Source organism: Aythya marila (genome assembly GCF_965140915.1).
Source record: "Aythya marila genome assembly, chromosome: Z".
NCBI lineage: Eukaryota > Metazoa > Chordata > Aves > Anseriformes > Anatidae > Aythya > Aythya marila.
Window position 1 is genome coordinate 24389969 of NC_139080.1, and position 21350 is coordinate 24411318.

A 21350-nucleotide genomic window follows, 5' to 3' on the forward strand; every position below is an offset into this window, starting at 1 on the left:
GAAAACATGAGCAGATAACTAAATCATTTGCTTCTGGCTTCCCGTGTCTTATGTCTGTTAAGTACTGCACAGTATCTGACTTCAAGCTGAAGCACTTCAGTTGGTCGAAACTTCAGATCCTTGAAATTCTCACAATGTGGCGATGTTTCTGGCCCAGGTAAAGGTATTGTTTCCTTAACCTTTTAGGTTTAATGAAATGTTCTAGCCCATTTTTCTCCCCTCAACTCCTGACAAATTGCTGCTATTACTTGTGATGATATGCTGGCTCAGAAGTGGTCAAAGATCCAATACTGAAAGCTGATCGTTAAATGGGAACAAAACAGTTTAGAAAATAGCTTGAAGGCACTGCTCTCTGCAGAATTATGTAGTCATAAAGCATATTGTATAAAGTAAGTCACTGAATGCTACAAGTAAATAGGCATATATCGTATTAACTTATGTCGGAATACAGAAAAATAAGCTTTTAAGAGCAACTTCCTAAACTTTGACTGTGAGTAAGCCTGCCTTAAACCCAAAACCTAACAGCAAAAGCAAATTTAAGAATGCAAGTGTAAAACTAGATACATAACTGGTGGCATGGAAGATTTTGATCTGTTTGCTAAATTGTAACTTTTTTCTTACTATTTCAAACTCATTTTATGATAAAGTTCTTAGTACATGTATAAAATGTAGAAAGCAAAATCCTAGGACTTACTCATTTCACAAGTATACTGAGTATGTTTCAAGTACTTTATAATCTTCATTCTTATTTCAAGATGTTAATTGTCACAGTCATCTTCTGTCCAGAAAAAGATTTTATTTTAGAGCAGTTTCCCATACAACAATAAGCCAATGTTATGTGATACTATCCCCATAAGCTACTGCACACAGTGTTTATCAGACTTCAGGAATTCACACAGCATTTTTAAAACTATGGAAAATTCTGTATTTTTCTCTTGCTCTGTGTTTACAGAGCCTGTTGATGCAGACTCATGAGAAACCATTGGTCATGTTTGGATGCCATAGTTGACAAATTAGTTTTGACTGTAGCTGCACTGTTAATCTCTTTTCTCACTTCTTTTCAGGGATCCCTCATGAAGCTGCTTAGAGTAACAAAAGCTTGCTGCAGTTTTATGAACAAGCCAGGGAGAGGTGGTTTTTTTCATTTTTTTTTTTTTTTTTAAGATTGTAGTAGGGCATTGGGAGAAAGCTGTAGTTTTGGTATGCTGTCATTTTGAAAAAGCAGAGAAGTCTTTGTCTTAACCTAAATCTGAGGATAACCAGCAAACATGTGAGAGATCTTGTAGAAGATTCACACTTTCTGAGACAAAGAGAAATTGGCATGGATGACAGGTAGTACAGTGGCCCAGAGCTTAGTGCAGACTTACTGCCTGTGAAACTGTGTGTGATGCCTACCAAGAGAGCTTGCAGTCCTCAGGACTGCCAGAGCATGTGTGCAAGGTGCCACGTGGCATGGTCTTCTGTATGCATCACTGCAATGTGCTGAGGGCGGTACACTTTTTGTCCAAGCTTTGTTGTGGGTAGGAAACTCGGTGCGTGGCTGTACCCCTCCATTTCTGAGCACAGGGATGTTGTCCTGTTTTATTTGAATATTTGTAGCATCGTCTCCCTCAGAACCTCTGAAACAAATCTGAGGGGTGAGATCCTGCTTTATGTGTAACTTGCAGATGTGTTGAAAAGGAACTCCAGGCATTTATTGTTGGACTCATCTTGAAAAAAGTCTTGTATATGAACTCCATGTTCCTCAAAAACAGTCTTGATAAATATGGTTCTCTAATGTGCGTTAAGTTTAAGATCCATATTTGGGAAAATAGAAATGGTTCAGATGATGGACATAACCATTCATTCTCACGGACTTTCTGTTACTTGGGTATTTTAGAGCTATCTTAGCTGAGCTGAGTAGAAGGACCCCATCATAATGGACCTGTTTATTCTTTCCTTTTGGTCTTACTGCTTTTTTTTTTTTTTTTTTTCTCTAGTCCTTCATCTCTGTTCTTGTGTCTCTACAGGGCAATCCCTGACTACCTCTCATGTGGTGTGGCACCCCTACTACTAAAGCACTGGCAGTTTAGCTCAGTATGAGGTAGAGGGAGGTTTTTTGTTTGTCTTTTTATTTGTTTTATGCACACTGGAAGGGAAGGCAGCTAGGACATCAGCTAATGTTGTAGAAGTTCACACCTTTTTTTTCAGTGGCCTTATAGTTTTTAGAGTAGTTAAAACAGAATCCCAAGATTGAGAAGATGTAGATACTTCAGCAGTGAAAATAACTTGGAAGTCATGTTCATTCAACTGTTAGGACACAGGTTTGTCTCCTAAACCTAACTAAGGACAGGGCACATACCAACAAATCGATTTGTGTATCAGTGACAGGAAAAAAAGAAAGGTGTGATGCTACCTCCTTAAGTGGTGCTTATCATCCTTCTTTAGTCCTCACATTGCCAGTTAAGTCCAGGAGCACTTACCACTTGCTGCTTTTCAGTCTGTTTGACTATTGTAATGTTGCAGTGTAAGCAAATTAACAGCAGCATAGTGGCTTATAATGTTTTTGCCGTGCCTGAGCGAACATTTGTAATAGTTGATCTGTGTTACTGTGACAGTTTGCTAGTCTGTTTTCTTATTCAGGATATTTCTGGAAAAATGGATGACTTCTCATTGTAATTAGTGATGAGTTCTTGCCTTAGTTCTTATTAGTGCCTTTATTAAGTACTAAATACCTCATGGTCATGAAAGAATGATATGAGAAAGCTGAAAGAAAGAGAGGGAAGAGTAAGAAAGTTACAGTTTCCACAGGATTATTTTTACTTAAAGTTGTTTTTTCTCGTGTAGTTTTTATTGGCAAAGGTACATTTATATGTTTTTATGTATATATACACTTGCACAGTGTGCATGTCTGAGCTCTTAGCAAGAGAAAAAGGAAGCTGTTCTCCTGTTTAATACAACTAGTAGTACTTCAGCTGAGTTAATTTAAACTTGCATACTGGGTGAGCACCGTGTCCTGCGAGGATAATGGAATAACAAAAAGTCTCAGAGTATAGATTGGTTAACTGAAGTTGTAAATATTGTATGTTTTACATACTAACTTATGTTTGCATCTGAATGTTTTAGCAAATCTAAAATTGAAGTAGCTCTATCGTGTGTTGCCAAATGAAAGTACAAGTGATGTAATTGTACAGCAGCTTTGAAGGTCAATAGCGGCAGATTAGTGACTGATTCTATAACACTCTTTATCCTGTAGACGTAAGGTAACTCACATTTGTGTGAAGAAATAATCAGTATAAACGTTCGTCATCAAGTGTCACAACTTATTCTAGTTAATCTAATTTTAGGGACATCTGAAGTTCAGCATCCTTGTTTGAAAAAAAAAAAAACAACTTGTAATTACCCCAGTAATCTGGCAAAATCATAATTTATCTAATTGCTTTATACTTTTATGCCATGGTTTTTAGCAGTTTCTGCTACTAGACAGCTTGTCATTCAGCAGACATCTAGCTTTAGTTAAAACATGGAAAGAAAAGGCTATAACTAGTTTTGAATGTCTCAGTTGTATGATATCCTGATGTATTGTGATAGAATTGAATAGCAGTTCCGGTCAAATGTGTATTCGTTATCCACACATCTATGATTTAGGTTCAGTTCTTTTTTTGTCTTTTTAGTTAATGTGGTTAGGGCCATTATTTTCTTTCCAGCGTCAGCCTTCATCCAAATAATTCTGGATGGCTTCTAAGACTTTTTTTTTAATGGTCTCAGTGTTAAAGAACTGGTTGCATTATGGTAATATGCATTACATTGCATTTGGGTATGCTCAACTGGGAAATACATGGAAGATATTTTCATCTAATATTGAAAATGAGAACAAAATTTTAAATATGAGGAAGTAATTATAGACATTCAAAGGAGCTATAAGAATTAGTTTAAAGATTATGTAAAACAAAAGGGCTATAAAAGTCACTTTTGCATAACTTTTCTGTTTGTGCAAGGGACTGGGGCCAGGAAAACAGACAGCCAACCTCAGATAACTGGGTGGTATAGGAGAACATTAATGATGCTGAGTGTATGAAGGACTAGCAAGTGCATTGATATCCCTTGGCTGTATACCTTCTTCTTTACCTCTCACTGAAACAATACTGTCTTTGGTTTGTTCCATATTCCTCCTATAGTTCTTTGAACACCCAGTGTAGGAGAACACATTCTGGCAGATGGGCTTCAAGAAACCTTAACTTCACAGCCGAAGAATACAATTCTGCTACTGAAAGCAGCTGGCCCTGAGTGCTGTCACTTCCAAGAATTAGAAATCTTACTAAGAGTTCACATGTACTTGTTTATAATGAGGCCAGATTGAAACCCTTTGACTGTGATTACCCCATGTCCTAATTTCTTCTTTTGCTTTTATTTTTGGCAGAAAAATGTATTAAGAGTTTGCCTCTTACTTAAAGGGAGATGATGCCAGGGACAAAAGACATGTTTATTCATGCCCTAGAAATGGGAGAAAGCAAAATAAATAAATAAAGAAACCTACAGTTATACCCAACTTCAAATTTCGGTAGTTCATATCTTTGGGAGTTGATGGAAACATTCCCTGAAGTATACAGCAATCTATTTATCAATTAAGTGGAGTCAAATTCAAAGTAACAACCATCTTAGTAATACTAAAATATTTATAGATTTCTGTGCAATACTGCCTAGAATCAAAGAACAATTTATAGTGGAAAGGACCTTAAAGATAACCCAGTTCCAACCCCTTTGCAATGGTCAGGGATGTGTCTCACTAGATCAGGTTGCTCAAAGCCCTGTCCAGTCTGGCCTTGAGCACTTCCAGATGGGGTATCCACAGCTTCTCCATACAACCTGTTCCAGTGCTTCATCACCCTCTGAGTGAAGAATTTCTTCCTTATATCTAACTTAAATCTTGCCTCTTTTAGTTTAAAATCACTACCCCCTTGTCCTATCACTACAGGCCCTTGTCAAAATTCTGTCTTTCTTACAATACTCCTTTAATCATGAAACGACCACAATGAGGTCTGCCTGTAGCCTTCATTTCTCCAGTCTGAACAATCCCAACTCCCCTCAACCTGTCCTCACAGGACAGGTGCTCCAGCCCTCTGATCATCGTTGTGGCCCTTCTCTGGACCCACTCCAACACCTCCATGTCTGTCTTGGCTGGGGACCCCAGACCTGGATGCAGGGCTCCAGGTGGGGTCTTGTGAGAGCAAAGAAGAGGGGCAGAGTCATTTCCCTTTACCCTGCTGGCCACGCTGCTTTTGATGTACCTCAGTATATGGTTGTCTTTCTGGTTGGCTGCAAGCTCATATGGCTGGCCGATGTTGAGCTCTTCATTTGCTGTCGTTCCCAGGTTCCTCCCCATGTGGTTGCTTTCCATCCATTTATCCTCTGGTCTGTACTCATTTTTGGGATTGCCCTGATCAAAGTTGTGGGCCTTCATGATTTGGTAAACTTTGTGAGGTTCATCTGGGCCCAGTTCTCAAGCCTGTCCAGGTCACTCTGGATGGTATCCTTTCCTTCTGTCATGTCAACTGCACCGTTCAGCTTGATGTTGCCTGAAAACTTCCTGAGGACATGCTCAATCCCACTGTTTTGTGTCATTGGTAGTGGATTATATCAAATAGTACTGGTCATAAGATGGACCCATGAGAGACATGACTTGTTGCTGACTTCCACGTGGACGTTGAGCTGTTGACCACAATTGTCTGGCTGTGACCATCCAGCCAGTTCCTTATCCACCGAGTAGTGCTGCCTTCAAATCTTCAATTTAAAGAGAAGAATGTCATGTGTGACCATGTCAAAGGCCTTGCAGAAGTCTGGGTAGATGACTTTGGTTGGTCTTCCCTTGTCAACTGCTGCAGTCACTCCATCCCAGAAGGCCGCCACGTTGGTTGGGCACAATTTACCCTTGGTGAAGCTGTGCTGGATGTCTTGGAGCAGCTCCTTGTCCTGCGTGTGCCTGAACGTTGCTTCCAGGAGACTCTGTTCCATGTTCTTTCCAGGCACAGAGGTGAGGCAGACTAGTCATTAGTACCGCAGCTCTTCCTTCTACCTGTTTTAAATACAGGAGTGATACTTCCCTTTTTCCAGGCACTGGGACTTATCTGACTGCCAGGATTTGTCAAATATGCTGGAGAGAGGCATGGCAACTCCATCAGTCACCTCCCTCAGGACTCTGAGATGCATGTCATCAGACCCCCTAGGCTTGTGCCTGTTCAATTTCATCAGGTGGTCAAGAGGTAGTCTTCCTTTTCTGGCTAATGTACCCATAGAATCCCTTCTTATGATTCTCTGCATCCCTTGCCATGTTCAACTCCAGCTGTGCCTTGTCTTTCTTTATCTCTTCCTTACCAGCCTGGGCAGCATCCCGATGGTACTCCCATGCCACATATCTTGATAGTGATCATGTGGAAAAGTATGTTTAATGTTTGAAAGTAACTTCTCAGTTACATAATTTTATTTGCTAAACAGTTAACTTTGAACAATGCATGTTACACATACTTAGTGTTTCTGTGAAAACATTGAGGTGTAAAGTTTTAAAGAGTGAGGCTGTCAGAACAATTATAATGTTCCTGATCCTAGTTAATGTCAGTTTTAGAGCAATCACCTTGAATTAGCCATTTCAGTTTCAGATTATGGCCATAAAATGTATTTGAAAAACCAGAGTATTAAAAGACTTGAGAAGATAAGCACTCAGTTTCACACTTTCTGCAATGTGCAGTGAAATGAGATGAAGTTTTACACGTGTATCAGTGGCAGCTTAGCGGGATAGGTGGAAGGTGATAGGAGGGGAGGGAAGTGGATGGGACAGGGCCGAATGTATGTTTAGAGGTGTCTTTATCTGACTGTACAGCTAGGTGTCCATTTTCGCTGCAGAAGGCTTACATTTTGCTTGCGTATGTATGTTAATACTCTTTATTTGCTGTTTGTAGCAACAAAAAAAGTTATTGGGGAAAAAATACTGAGCAAAGTAAAACATGAATATCTCAGTTGGCACAACTGTTAGATAATGTTATTGCATATAAGTTACTTCCCTATCAAATTAATGACTTCTACTTTCTGTTCTTCAGGGAACAACCCATCTTCAGCACCCGAGCTCATGTCTTCCAGATTGACCCAAACACTAAGAAGAACTGGGTTCCCACCAGCAAGCATGCTGTTACTGTGTCCTACTTCTATGACAGCACAAGAAATGTCTACAGGATAATCAGTTTGGATGGCTCCAAGGTAGATTTTATTTTGGAGAACTTGCATGCTGATTGATTTTTGTAATTTTCTAGTCTGACATCCTTCATGTATCTTTCTAGATACTTCTAGCATTAGTGATGTGCTAAAATTGTTATATTGTTTCACTAGATGTTTTCAGTGTTCACTGAAAAAGTGTTTTACTTGTGTTCATATTTATTTTGATAAAGCTGTTGCTGAAGTTAACGATGACCTGCTACTTAGTTAATATTGAGCTGTCTTAAAAAAACATTCCCCATGAGGTGTAGTAAAAAGCACAGGGTGTTACAATAAGCTCTTTTTATTTCGCTGTCAATATCATTGGCTTCAGCATTATGAAAGAGATTTGTTCAGTGCCTGTAATCTCTCAGTAGATACTTCTTTGTTACCTAGTCTTCAATTTTTAGAAGTATAGAATGTGACTCTCCATAGTAAGCTTTTATAAAAACTCATTTGGGTTGGCCTTTAGGTGAGGGTTATCTTTTTTTTTCTAAGTTAGGAAAAATAATGTGTTGAGCTGCTGTTGTAAGAAATATTAATGTAATAATTTAGAGGATTTGGGGTAAAAGCTTGACTGTTGCATAGGTTCTACCCAAGTGGGTATAAGAACAGTAGCTTTACAAGCATTATGTCAGAAACTTCAGCAATAAGATCACTAAAGATATACAAAGTGTAATGGAAAGCTGTAATTCTTTCAAGGTACATCACTTACAGCTTCTGGGGGTGTGTCAATTCATGATGGTTGGAACTAAAACACTGGTAAAGCATAGTAGTATTCACAGAGATTTCTTGGCTATTTGTTGAAAGCTGAAAAGCATTACTCTGCATTTTTAAGAATATCTAGAGTATTTCTATTTTAGTGGAGGAAAGAATTTCTATCATACAGAAGTTTGTAGGAGTTTTTTGTCAAGGATCATTATGAATACCTCTTTTGGTGACTGAGACTGCCATAAAAGTTTGGCAAAATGTCTCAGAGTTTAATTCATACTTTTTCTTCCTTTCCCAGCCTTTTTTCCAATGATTATTCATTCTGTCAGATAATTAAGATACCTTTTGTGTGACCATTTAGAAAATACTTTTGGACTGGGGCTAGATGCTGTATGAAATGGAGGCTGCTAGTTGTAATCTGAAGCACCTAAGCTGATCTGCAGTTTACAAAACCCTTCTGATATCCACTGGAGTCCCTTTGCCTTTGTCTAAAGCTGCACTTCTTGCAATATGACTGCTGAGTTTTTGTTTACTTGCTCTTTTTCTACTGCAGCATTTCCTTTATATGTACAGTACTATTGGCAAAGTGTATTGATAATGCGGTCTGTCACTTAATTTACTCTCTGATCGCTGCATTGTTAATAATGTTTTCATACCAAGTATTATGTGTCTGACTAAAATCGAGGATCACAATCATGATTCAGACCCATTGTTTTAGCTATCACAACACTGCTCTGAAACATACACAGATGAATAGCAGGGGCACGTGTGGAAGAACTTTCAAGAGGTTTGTGGCACAATTCCCAGTGATTTTTTTTATTTCTAATTATGGTCTTATATTTTTAATATATGTGTATATCTGTGCATATAAAATGTATGTATGAAGAGCTAAATATAAATATAAAGCATTCATGATTGTGATATATAGCATACATGTAGTTGTATGGCAGTAACACTACTAGTTTCTGAGCCTATAATGGCTTATATTGTCGGTCACACAAGTGTGAAACTGGCAAAGGATTAAGAAAATGTAAATTAATTCTCCATCTTTGATTTTTGAATTGAAATTGTATAAAGATTTTTTTCTTAATTTACATTGGAAATGTCTCAAACTTGCATGTTGTCAGCTGCCAGAAACACTTGTCAAACTATGTTGGTTTTGCAGCGCTCATCCCTCAAGGGGATTAAATAGATTATCCAACATTATTTTCTTGGAAGACATAGTACTGTCGAGGTTTATAGCACCTTATGGGTTTGTACGTTGGAGAGAATGAAGTGCATGTGGTTGCTCAGCTACAGTGGCTTAGGTGCTGAGCAGTTATTCAACAAGTGATAGCAACTGAAATGCATGTCCATCTAGACTGTAGAAAGGAAAGTTTGCAAGAGAAAGATACTTGATTTGAGTGATAATCCTACTTCTACCATCCCTGTCTCTTTCTGCTCTTTAGGTCCTTCCTCTTCCCTTAGGGTAACTGAAAGAGCATTAGCAAAACTTCACCCTCTGCAAAACCCTCTGCAGCTCTTAAGGAGCATAAGCATTTTTAAGAATATCTGGAGTTATATCTTAGACTGCTTATCCTGCCAGAAGCTGGATGTTTCAAATCGGAGTGCAGAGATACCTTCTCTGAGAGCTATTTTCCATACCTGTCTTTAATTGAATTTGTTTTTCTGAATTGGTAACTGGGACGATTCTTTGATTGTATTCTCAGAGTACCTTGAAACAAGGAAGTTTTGGTGCTGCTTTAAAGGGAAAAAATACATGAGGCACATAATTTCTTTATTTTTTCTCAGTTTCAGTAGGTTTGCTGGATAAAACTTAACTTCTGTACTGACTGACAGAACATGATTAAATATTTCTGCTTGAAAACATGATGTTTGTAAGACGTGATCTTTACTCACCTCTGAGAAATTCTACCATACATCTCAGATATCCACTTGAATTTGCTTGTGGAGATCCTTGGTGTGTTTTGTGAGAGGATTTTTTTTTTTTCCTTATTCCATATCAATTGCTATGTGAGCCAGATTCAACTGAGATAGGTCCTACAGAAACAAGTTATATTTATTTTTTTCACAGATGCAGTAAATAAATGTATCATATAAACTGGGTGAAGCAGCAGCCAAGCATAACTCATCCAAACAACTTTATTCCTTCTCAAAATTGTGTGAAATCAATCATTTCTAGCTTGTAAATTAATGCTTATGTAAAACAAAGCATAGCTGGGCAAATAATTGGGTTAATGCTAGTATTTAGGTAGACTTAACTGTTCCTTTATGAGTCCTTTGAGGAGTAATTCCACAGGATGTGTTATTATTCAGTCCACATAGGTTATGCACTTTTAAAGCCTGTTCACTGATGTCCTGCTTCTGTGTAATCTTGTTTTGTGAAGATACTGTCTTCTCTTAAAATACCTCATACAAGAAATAATGCATCTCCCTCTGACTTGTCTCTGGTAAGCACCATAGTGTTCGGTAAACAGGCCATGTTTTATAGTCGCATTCAGTGTCTGGATCTCTGACACTGATGTCAGGGATATCCTGATGCAAGTAATCTGATAGAATTTAAGGCTGATTTGTGTGACCTCAAGTAAATGTCTTTTATGCAACCTTTTCCTCACACAATCAAAGAATCAAGAGGAAGCCTGAAAAATGAAATCTCTTATGCAACACAACATGACAACACCGAGAAGCTGTTGCTAAGGCTTTCAGATCTCATTAATTATATAGTCACTTCATATCTTCCTGTGTCTTAGTGTTTTGTTTTTTCTCCTAGGTTGTAGAAGGATGCCTCCATTATTTCTTCAGTAACAATATAGACAGACACTAAGATTATTCCCATAACCCCTCTGTCTTTTCCATTCAGTCTCTTGCAGTCACTAAGAAAGGAAAATAAGTGGTTCCTACAGAACTAGTTAACGTTGTGATACTGTTTTCACAGATGCAAAATTAGAAAAAATACAGTAATTTCTGCTAATCTAAAACGAAAGATAACTCTGGAAAATAGTAGTCCGTAGATTCCATAAGCTATGCATGTAATATTTCTGAGTCAAGTTGGCCTTCAGTGTTATTGCAATAAGTGATCTTTACATTTTAAAGACTTTAATATAAGCTAAAGTCAGATTAAATTGATAATCTCTCTAATGATAAATTCAGGTTTAAAGTAAGACCTATTAGCCTAGGTCTTCAGTGATGGTTTTGAAGAACTTCAAAGGTGCTTTGTGTTTTAACTATTATTGGCATCATCTTTAGCACAAGATAAAATCATACTTGACTGCCGCCGCTGCTGCTGTTTTTCTTGCAGGTGTTGGGTTTGTTGTCAGTAAAATGAACAGCTTAGTTAAACACATGCCCTATTTTCTCACAGCTAAACTCATTTGAAAGGAAAACATGAAAGCTATTTTGTTATTCCAACCAAATCTAAAGATAACAAAATCAGTTTTCTTCAAAAGCTAAATGTCTGCCTGTCAGACTGACTCTGTTCTGTTTTAAGATATTCTTGTACATTTAGACTAACAACATTCTTAAAAGATTGATGAAATATTTGACATTTGTTATATTGGTGACTGTACAGTGAAATCTCATGGCATAGAGGAGAGCAGTTAAAAACAGTACCTATTTAAGTAGACAAGACAGGTTTGATTATAAATGATAATTTAAAAATTGAGTTTTTTTTAAGCTGAAGGTTTGAGGGAGTCAAATCTAGTATTTCCAGAAGTGGCTAACAGCAGCTGTATCTGTAGAATGCTCTAGCATGCACACTTCAGGCATAATTCATTTAGCATAAGAGATTGAGCACAGCAATGCTTTTAATTCAGAAAGAACTGAAAGCCTTGATTTTCTTTTAAATTTGGTGTTTCTAATGAAAGGATTTGTCTTTATATCAGTGGGATCTGAGTGTAATCTTCCCAGTGATAAACTTGCTATCTGCAGACTAATGCTGTCTGCTGGAGTGGAGCATACTTATTTTTCTCTGTTGGAAGACAAAGGGCAGAATAACAGCAACTCCTTCTCAGTGCAATTATTTTTTCTGAAGTATTTCTTCCTACCAAATGGAAGGAGGCAAGTTAGGTAACCCAACCTAGATGCAGACTGCTGTAAGAACTGATATCACATCCTGGTCTATGCAGCCTGTTCCTGGATTTTCTTTTATGTAGCCAACCCTGTGGTCAGCTGAAGCAGTGAGCAGCGTCAGCTGAAAACTGGTTGGTTCTTCCAAGGTTTTCCATTAGGTTAGTTTGCAGTCACTGTATCAGATTCCAGTCCTCAGGCTTTCAACCTGCCTGTTGCTTGCAGGTTCTTGTGAGTTTACTCACATTGCTCTTCTCTACCACTTCATCTGATAATCAGCATATATGCCTGGAAGCTCTTTGTAGGCTTTGCTAGCACTTCAGCTGATAATTTTTCAGGGTTGGCCTGTAGAATTCAGACAAAATTTGATGTGGATGGTGGCTGTTCACCTGGGTCCACTTTTCAAGCTTGTCCAGGTCCCTTTGGATTTTATCCCTTCCTCTTGTTGTATGGACTGCAACACTCAGCTTGGTGTTGCCTGAAAACTTGCTGAGGATGTACTTGATCCCACTGTCAGTGTCATTGGTGAAGACAGTAAACAGCACATGTACCAAGACAGATCCCTGAGGGACATGACTTGTCACTGATTTCCACGTGGACATTGAGCTGTTGACCACAATTGCCTGGCTGTGACCATCCAGCCAGTTCCTTATCCACCGAGTAGTGCTGCCTTCAAGCCCTTCTTTCTTCAATTAAAAGAGAAGAATGTCATGTGTGACCATGTCAAAGGCCTTGCAGAAGTCTGGGTAGATGACTTTGGTTGGTCTTCCCTTGTCAACTGCTGCAGTCACTCCATCCCAGAAGGCCGCCACGTTGGTTGGGCACAATTTACCCTTGGTGAAGCTGTGCTGGATGTCTTGGAGCAGCTCCTTGTCCTGCGTGTGCCTGAACGTTGCTTCCAGGAGACTCTGTTCCATGTTCTTTCCAGGCACAGAGGTGAGGCAGACTAGTCATTAGTACCGCAGCTCTTCCTTCTACCTGTTTTAAATACAGGAGTGATACTTCCCTTTTTCCAGTCTGACTGCCAGGACTTTTCAAATGTGCTGGAGAGAGGCAGTTCCCTTAGGACCTTGCGATACATGTCATCAAACCCCATAGACTTGTACCTGGTCTACTTCATCAGGTGGTTTTGAACCTGCTTTTTGCTAACATAAAGATTTTTTTCTATATTGTTTTCTGCTCATAGTATATATAATTTTCCATGAAGTTTTAAGGATGTTCTTTATAAAAAATTTCTCTCATGTCATTATTAAAAAGCACATGCTGACCTATGCTTTTATGAAAAGGGATGTTATTTGTTTCACAAATACAGTTGAAACTCTTGATAGTGCCAGATGCATAGAAAGCATACGTCCATTTCACTTTAATATGCATGTCTTTGGCTTTATGACTAGTCTTTCTTATTTACATTGGTTATAAACTGTGGTAACTGTCAGTACTTTAGTTAAATTGAACTCATTGGTGTCATAAGACTATCCAGGCATACTTTCAAGTCAACTGTTCAAATAGTTCCATATAACAGATTTCAAATGTTAGACAAAGTTTATTGTGATGGAAATACTGTTGAAATCGATGGTTAAACTTCAGCTGGCTTTAGTGGAACCAGCATATCATCTAAAAGTTGTATTTTTCTTTACACGAGAATAAATTTTATGCTGGAACATGTGTGTGTCTTCCATCCTGTACATAAGAACAAGAGGAGAAAAATATGAAGTAGTAGCTCTTCTCTAGTTGTATGACCCTGTCATGGTTAGCCATGTTTGTGTGTGTGTGCGGAGAAGAAACAGGTTCTTGCAATACAAAAGCTTAAAAAGAAATCGTGCTTCTTGATTAATTGCATGTTTTCTGGTAAGAGTTGTATTTGCAATAGTGGGGATTACAACAGATGAACTTCAGAGGCCTTACCTTAGGGAACAAGGACACACGCCAGTGAGACAAAACAAAAAAAGAAAACAAACTTTGCTAGTTCTTTTCTTCAGATCACCTTAGCCTATGTGGATGCTTTAATGGGCTCTTTTTAGACTTATTAAATCACTACTTGTAGTTGCAAACAAGTATCCCCCCAGCTTTTGCTCGTCTTTTTCAGAAAGTATGCCAATATGTTTTCATAGTTTTAGCTGTGGTTGAATTAGAAGACAGTTCCCTAGTTGCTAGTTTGTTTCATTCAATGTACACAGAAAATTGACTACAGTATTGGTAGTTTCAGTTACAAGTAATCTTCAAAAAAAAAAAAAAAAAAACAACTGAAGAAAACAAAAGAAAAACACTTTTTTAAAAAACTTTTACTTTTTTTTCAGGCAATAATAAATAGCACTATCACCCCCAACATGACATTTACTAAAACATCCCAGAAGTTTGGCCAATGGGCAGACAGCAGAGCGAATACAGTCTATGGCTTGGGATTTTCATCTGAGCATCATCTGTCAAAAGTAAGTGTGACCAATGGAAACTATTTGGCTAATCAAACAGCTTAAAAATATTTGTTTCTTTCTGGTTGTATCTTGACTAACTGTTGTTATTTACAAATAATTTACAAAATCTGTATCTGTGCTTATAATGTAAAAGACAAGACGGGTCACGATGGCAATATGTTTTTAACATTTTGATACCTGTGAATTTTCTAACTGATTGAGAAAAGGAGGGAGATTAAAGCTATCACAATGTATGCTCTCTGTGACTTCTAATTATTAGTTAGGTTTCTCAATTTTAAAGTTTTTCTTCTGTTACAGTTTTTCATGACAGAGTTTAAAAGAGTAGACAAAAAAAAAGTAGAGTAGAGAAAAGAGTAGAGTAGTGTTTCTTCTATATTGAGACAGTCCAGAAAAAAAAGTTGTTGATAATCTTCAGATGCATTTTTGTCTTTGAAGCCACATTTGTCTTTTCTGCTATGTAGTGCATCTTGTTGCCAATATTTCAACATCTGTAGGCTTAAGGTAAAGCTAGTGGGAAAACTATTCCATGTAAAATAAAAATACAGTTTCTTGTTCGAATACAAATTTCTTGTTGAAATATTTAGTAAAGAAGCTGAGCCCAATATGGCTTTTCTTTATCTGGTCTAGTTATGCAGGAGGGTAGTCAGCCTTAATCCAAGGAAAGCAGTAACCCCCTTTGAGTTTTTCTCAAAGTGGTGGTATAGTTCCTGTGAGCGCTAATTCTACAATACCTCTTGCTATTGATACCTACTTTAGTAGGTAAGTCCATGAACATGTACAACATCATCTTTCTCTAGATAAGGACTTTCCGTTTAAGAACATATAAGAAGAAAGTTTTACCAAAATATACCAAAGATCTGGAAACCCAAATGCAATAAAAAGGAGTGGTAGTACTTGTTCAAGTAAGGAATAATGGTTGGCTTGTTTCAAAAACAATAACAACAAAAATCAACTGCGCACACACACACAAAAAAAAAAACCAGACCTGCCCGCTTTAGAAAATAGTTGTCACTTTCCAAGGGGTAAGCATGGGCCTGCTAAAAAAAAAAAAAAATCATTAAAAAGAGAACCAGTACATCTCCCTTGTTTGGACAACCTGATATGCTTATAGGGTTTCTTCATTTCATAATCAGAGAGCTTTCATTACTATGAAGAACCACAAATCCACAAAATTCTAAGTGATATTAATGTATTAATGCTGTATATATGCATGTGCATTTGTGTATATTATTGCCTCAGTGAACTTAGAAACTTTCTCATTTATTTAAATTGGTGTGTATGTCCTAGAAGCACAAGCTCACCAATCTGGTTATAACTCTTGCTAATATTTCAAAGAATCTAGCCTAATTATTTGAAAAGCTACGGTAGATATTTTGTCAAATAACATGTTTGATTAGCAGTTACTCAGATTGCTATGATTCATGAAGAATACACAAATCTGTTGAGAAAAATAACAAGTCACAGACCTATTCGGAAGATGAATCCTCAGGACATTTTCAGGAAATTGTAGTATACTATATCGGAATTACAAACTACGATTTTGATTGTAGTAGAAGTTGCTGATCATTTCTACTTGATTTAAGAGGTGAGAATTTTCATATTCGTGTTGTAAAATTAATGAAGATGTATTTGAGGAAAACCAAACCGATTTAGATCATAACCTGTTTAATCACAGGAGCTGGTAGCTGTACTGGTTTTGGAATCAGAAAAGCTGAATTAGAAACCATGAATCTGCTATGTAGTTTTAGAGAAATCACATCTATCTTTCCTTCTTGTCTGTCTGCTCGAGTTACCAACTCTCATTTCTATGCAATGACATTGTAGTCATGTTCACCAGAGCACTCTTTCATACGCCTACTACTGTAGGACATGAAATCTAATTAAGGGCTGGAGGTACTACTGAGTGGTAGTAATGGTGCTAACAAACTGTATCAATGGTTTTATTCAGAAACAGGTTGCTTCTAGAAGTAGCCTTAAAATTGATCCTGGAACGTTTTTCTGTATTTGTGTTGAAGTCTCAAAGTGAACAGCCCTGTTACATGTAATTTGTTTTACAGTAGTGTTTCTGGGCCCCAGAGAAATATTAAAAGTTCCAGGGAGCCAACAACCACAAAACACTTAGACTAGTCTGTGAGTGATTTCAGAAGACTAGTGAAACATAATCAGGACTTCTAATAAAATATTTATTATCATATATCAATATTATCAATATATCATTGTCTGCTTAGCTGTGTCTCTCTAAACAAGCAGATCACTTCCAAAGCTCATACTAAAGCTCATATTAAGTATCTGACTTCTGGACTACTTGGTTCATGTACCTTGGTCCTCATAAACTGATTACTAGTGTAGAGTGCGACAGTGGTAGGCTCTTTCTGTATGATAGTTGTGACTGAGAATATTTGATGGAAAAGTAAGGCATAGTTACCAATTCCTTACATTCAAATAGAATAAAAGAAAATTAATTAAACATTTGTTTATCTTCACTAGACCTTTTCTCAGTATGTCAGAACACAAATTCACTTCAAGATTGTTCTGTTAGAAGTCAGGCAGAAGTCAATGGTACTTGAAAGATGATCTCTATCTTGAAGAGTATTCTCTTCAGAGTAGTACAGTAGTACTGCACTTATTACAGTCCCTCTTGCTGGTGTAGTAGGAGCAGAATGTCTCATGATATTCAGTGAAAAAGGAAGCTCATTTCTCAACCAAAATATAAGTAATATAAAAGATAATATATATAAAATAAACAAAACTTTATATAATTTAATAATCATTTACTATATACAATTATTTAATTAATCACTAAAATTAAATTTTATATAAATGTTTGTATAAAATATAAGTAATAAAATAAAGTACCAAAATATTTTGATAGTCTTGATAGTATTCTTCTGTATGGGAAGAAATACTCCTCAGATTTGCTGTCTCTTATCCCTTTGAACTAGTTGACCTTGTTTATTCTGAGTAATTTAAGAGTACGTTATATGGCAAAAGTGTCATAATGGGTATTCTCCTTCCACAATTTTTCATCTTTTCCTTAGATTATTAATTCTCATTAATAATGAGAATATAATATAATATATAATATAATAATGAGCCTTATTTTCATACTGTAAGATCTTATCTTTGTTAATTAAGGATTGTTTCAAGAGATTGCTATAATACGTCACATGAATGTATCAAGGAATTCTAGTAAATTTATGAAAAATTCCTCTACATTAGCCTTGTTGCCTCTTTCTCAGAATATTTAATGCCTATTTGTTTGTTTGCTGTAGTTTTTGTTTTTTTTTTTTTTACAGTTTCTACCTTCTTCTGTGATACAGAAGATCATATTTACTGCCTAGTGTTTCTTCAGTCCTGTGTTCTAGACATCAGTGGTGTCATGTTTTCTACTTACCAGTCCTCTGTTCCTCAAATCTATTTAAATAATAGGCTACCTGTGAGATTTTGAGGTCTATCTCTGAGTCCTAAATGAGTATCGTATAGATCTGGGGATCTGTTGCCAGTTCTATCATCTATTCTAAGACCTCTTTTGATGCTGGATTAGTTTTTCAGCGTGGCATTTGTCTCCTTCTGTATTCAGGAAGTGTATACTTTTAAATAACCTGCCAGCTGAAATATAGGATTCAGGAGGAGAAAACTGATACTTCCTCAAGTACTAATAGCACACCAGGAGAAGTTTAAAGACAATAAGATTTTTTGTTTCTTGGATAACAAGTGAAATTCTGACTGAAAATAGTTGAGAAGATTATGTCACACAAAAATAGCCTTCATCTTTCTAAATACATGCAGTGCAAAACAGCTTCTTTGTATGCTGTTGCTGGAGAAGTTTAAAAGCTATTGATGAAGGTCTCTAGTGTTTCTGCAAAATAATTTCAGTCTTTAGTTGATTGTAGTAAGATCATATTCTGTACAAAAGTGGTAGCAAGTGAAAATGAGCGCTTGGCTGCTACAGCAATTGGTGTAATGTAAAGCTGAGACCAATGGAGCCAAAGTTTTTTCTGGCCAGAGAATCTAGGCTAAAATCGATTTAACTCTGGAACTTAAGTCTGCACGTATTTCTAAACTGTTGCTTTACAAGTACATGTAGCAGAGAAATCAAGCTTCACATGACAGTTACTACAAGAAATGGACCTGACTAAGTATTCCCACTGCTGATTTCTTAGTTTGCTATTGGAATTATGAATGTTGAAATTTGGGGAAAAATTAGTGTTTTATCAGTTAGGAAAGAATGGAGCTTTTTGAAGTGAGTAGTGACCACAGTAGGCTTCAGAACCCAATCATTCATTGTGAGGAAGAGAGTAAAATCTTAATCTGAAAGCCAATGTGTAAGTCAGTTTTACCGCTATTACTAGCCATACCTGAGGGTCTTTTTCTTTTTCTTTTTAACACTGTCAGCAACAGATGAAACTTTGTTAAATCTCAATTTTCCTGCCATTTAAACGGAGTATGTTATGTCTGAAAGGTACTGGAAGGTATGTCACTGTGTAACTTGCTCAGATAAGTATCTAATAAGGAGAAAAATTAACAAGTTCCACTGACAGAATTTTATGTTGTAAAATGTTAAGTACAGCGTTCTGTTCTGCATGTAAAGTAACTACTTCACGCCTACAATCTCTCTCTCTCTCCCTTTTAAACTTATGTACCTTCAGTTTGCGGAAAAATTTCAGGAATTCAAAGAAGCTGCACGGCTGGCAAAAGAAAAATCCCAAGAAAAGATGGAGCTAACAAGTACACCTTCCCAAGTGAGTCTTACTGCTTGATTCAAGCCTAGTACTTTAAAGTCTATGCTATTTAACTGTTCTTAACTGTTTTAAGAATTTGTATTGTATCTTACACACACATGTTGTACTAAAAAATGAACAAGGTATTGCCCAGTTACCCTGAATCCTCTCAATTGCTCCCTGCAAAGTCCAGTAGGCTGTGTGTGGGTAAGAGGTGGGGAGGGGACACAGCCAGGATAACTGACCTGAAATTACCAAAGGGATGTCCCATACCATGTTAAGGGTGGATTATTTATTTGCTTATTTAGGGAGAAAAATAGGCCTCATGTTTTTTCCTATTCCTTTGAGGTTTCCCTAGAAAAGAATAAAGATAGTGAGCAGTTACCTAAGTAAATCTATAGTGAAGACCTCTTGTGTCTTTTCCTATTATATCTGTAAAACTTAAGTTGATACATTGTAAAGAACTTAATATAAGAATCATAAAAACAAAAATCAAAGCCAAACCAGCAAACTATTTTTGCTTATTTCCTACTGTGTAGTACCCATTTGTGAAATGTGTTAAAGGGAGATGACAGTCACATGCGACTTTTTATTACATTTAGCCATGTTGTAAAACAAGAGTCCAAAAAAGACATCTTAAAACATACAAACTGGTCTAATATAGGCCCAACAGGAAGATAACTTAATATAATGTAGTCATACTGACATTAGTCATGTATAAAATTAATTTACTTGAAAATAGATGCTTTGAATTTGCTTTGAAAAAAAGGAATTGCATGAGGAATTTATGGCTCTCTCTTCCAGCGTTTCTGGCTCTGAGTGTAGCCATGTTTTATTTTAAGTGATAGTAAAGACAAAGGTAATTCCTGCTTTTGGAGAATGAAGCAGCTTTAAAACTTCAGGAGGGACTCCTGAGTTGAGTAGGATTAATGTAGATGAGTCTTTTTTTTTTTTTCTGGGGAGTGCATCTTTGTTCATTGAATCAGTGCATCTCTTGGGTGCTTTGCACTACATTATGCTTTGATGGAAAAAGGATGGCAGGCAGTTTAAAAAGATGCTGTAGAAATAGGCTTATTGCCACCAGAAAGCTACATCTGGTGCTCTTCCAAGAGAAGTCAGTGGAACAACCACAAGCATATACACAATGAACCAACTTCATGTTGTTTTCCCTGGTAGGCATTTTGCCCAGTTGGCTATAAGTATTAAAAGGAAGCTGATAGCTGTACCGTAACAGGAGAAAAAAAAATCAGTCTTTTTTTTTTTAAATTCAGCCTTTTTTTTTTTTAGTCAGGTTTTCTTGACTGTCCCTAAATTTATGGCAAATTCCATAAATAACCACGTAGACAATAGATATGGATATTTTGTTGCTATAACCTAGTATACACTCAGTTTTACAGCCAGTCGAGTACTTCAGCCAGGCTTCTAGTTACTCAGTGTTACAGGCAAAGCAATTACTGTGCTTCTATTTTGACATGTTGATTAATAGTCTGGACTCCAAAGTTAAATCTGACATTGTCAAATGGAGTGACTTACTTGGCTTGGACATGATTTTGAATTACTCAGAGAAAACATCCTGCTTTCATCTGGCTGTTGCCTATGGTTAAAGCTTTCTCTTATTCTGCATGAGCTATTAATATTGTTCATTTTCCTGTACAGAATTCCCTGTATACTTGGAGCCCAACATTTTATGCTGTAGGCAGCTATAGAAGTGTTACCTTGAGCAATTCGATAATGCATGTTGAGAGCTGCAATTTAATTACTGCACACTTAGGAATAATTTCATATTCAGGCCTTACTTTTCATTTCTTGGCTTTTAGCTGTGTTGATAAGTTAGTGTATTATTTCAAAAGATACAGTTAGTGCAAGTGCTGACACATCAGCATAATAGCCGTCACATACTTAATGCTTCTCATTAGTTCCCCAGAGAGAAGGGAGCTGAATCAGGAACTTTGGAGTTTAGAGCAGATGAGAAGCGATGGCTTCACAGCATACTGTAACATTTCCATAGTGCTGGGGCTCCTTCAAAGACATTAATGACTTGGTGTTGAAGATGGGTGGTGGTTGGTAGTGGGGAAGGGAGCTGGGACCCTAGAGGCACTTGATGGAGTACTTTCTGTCACTTTGATTGTCTACCAAAAATGATAGCAAAATACGTAATTCCAGTGTTGCATTTCTCAGTCATTTTACAGCTCTCTTTCCC

The 21350-nt window shown here is 37.0% G+C and overlaps 1 protein-coding gene across 3 annotated transcripts in view; it reads left to right on the forward strand.

Annotated features, from left to right (window-relative positions):
- HOMER1 (homer scaffold protein 1) overlaps positions 1-21350 on the forward strand; it is an 87631-nt gene that overhangs the window by 13581 nt on the left and 52700 nt on the right. For 2 of the 3 annotated variants that reach the window (XM_082784190.1, XM_082784191.1), the window contains exons 2-4: positions 7071-7227; positions 14295-14426; positions 19079-19171. In XM_082784190.1, coding sequence (XP_082640316.1) covers positions 7071-7227; positions 14295-14426; positions 19079-19171 — 382 coding nt within the window. Of the gene's footprint in view, positions 1-5975; positions 6011-6090; positions 6240-7070; positions 7228-14294; positions 14427-19078; positions 19172-21350 lie in introns of those variants that run through there. The other variant, XM_082784189.1, reaches the window with a different exon arrangement.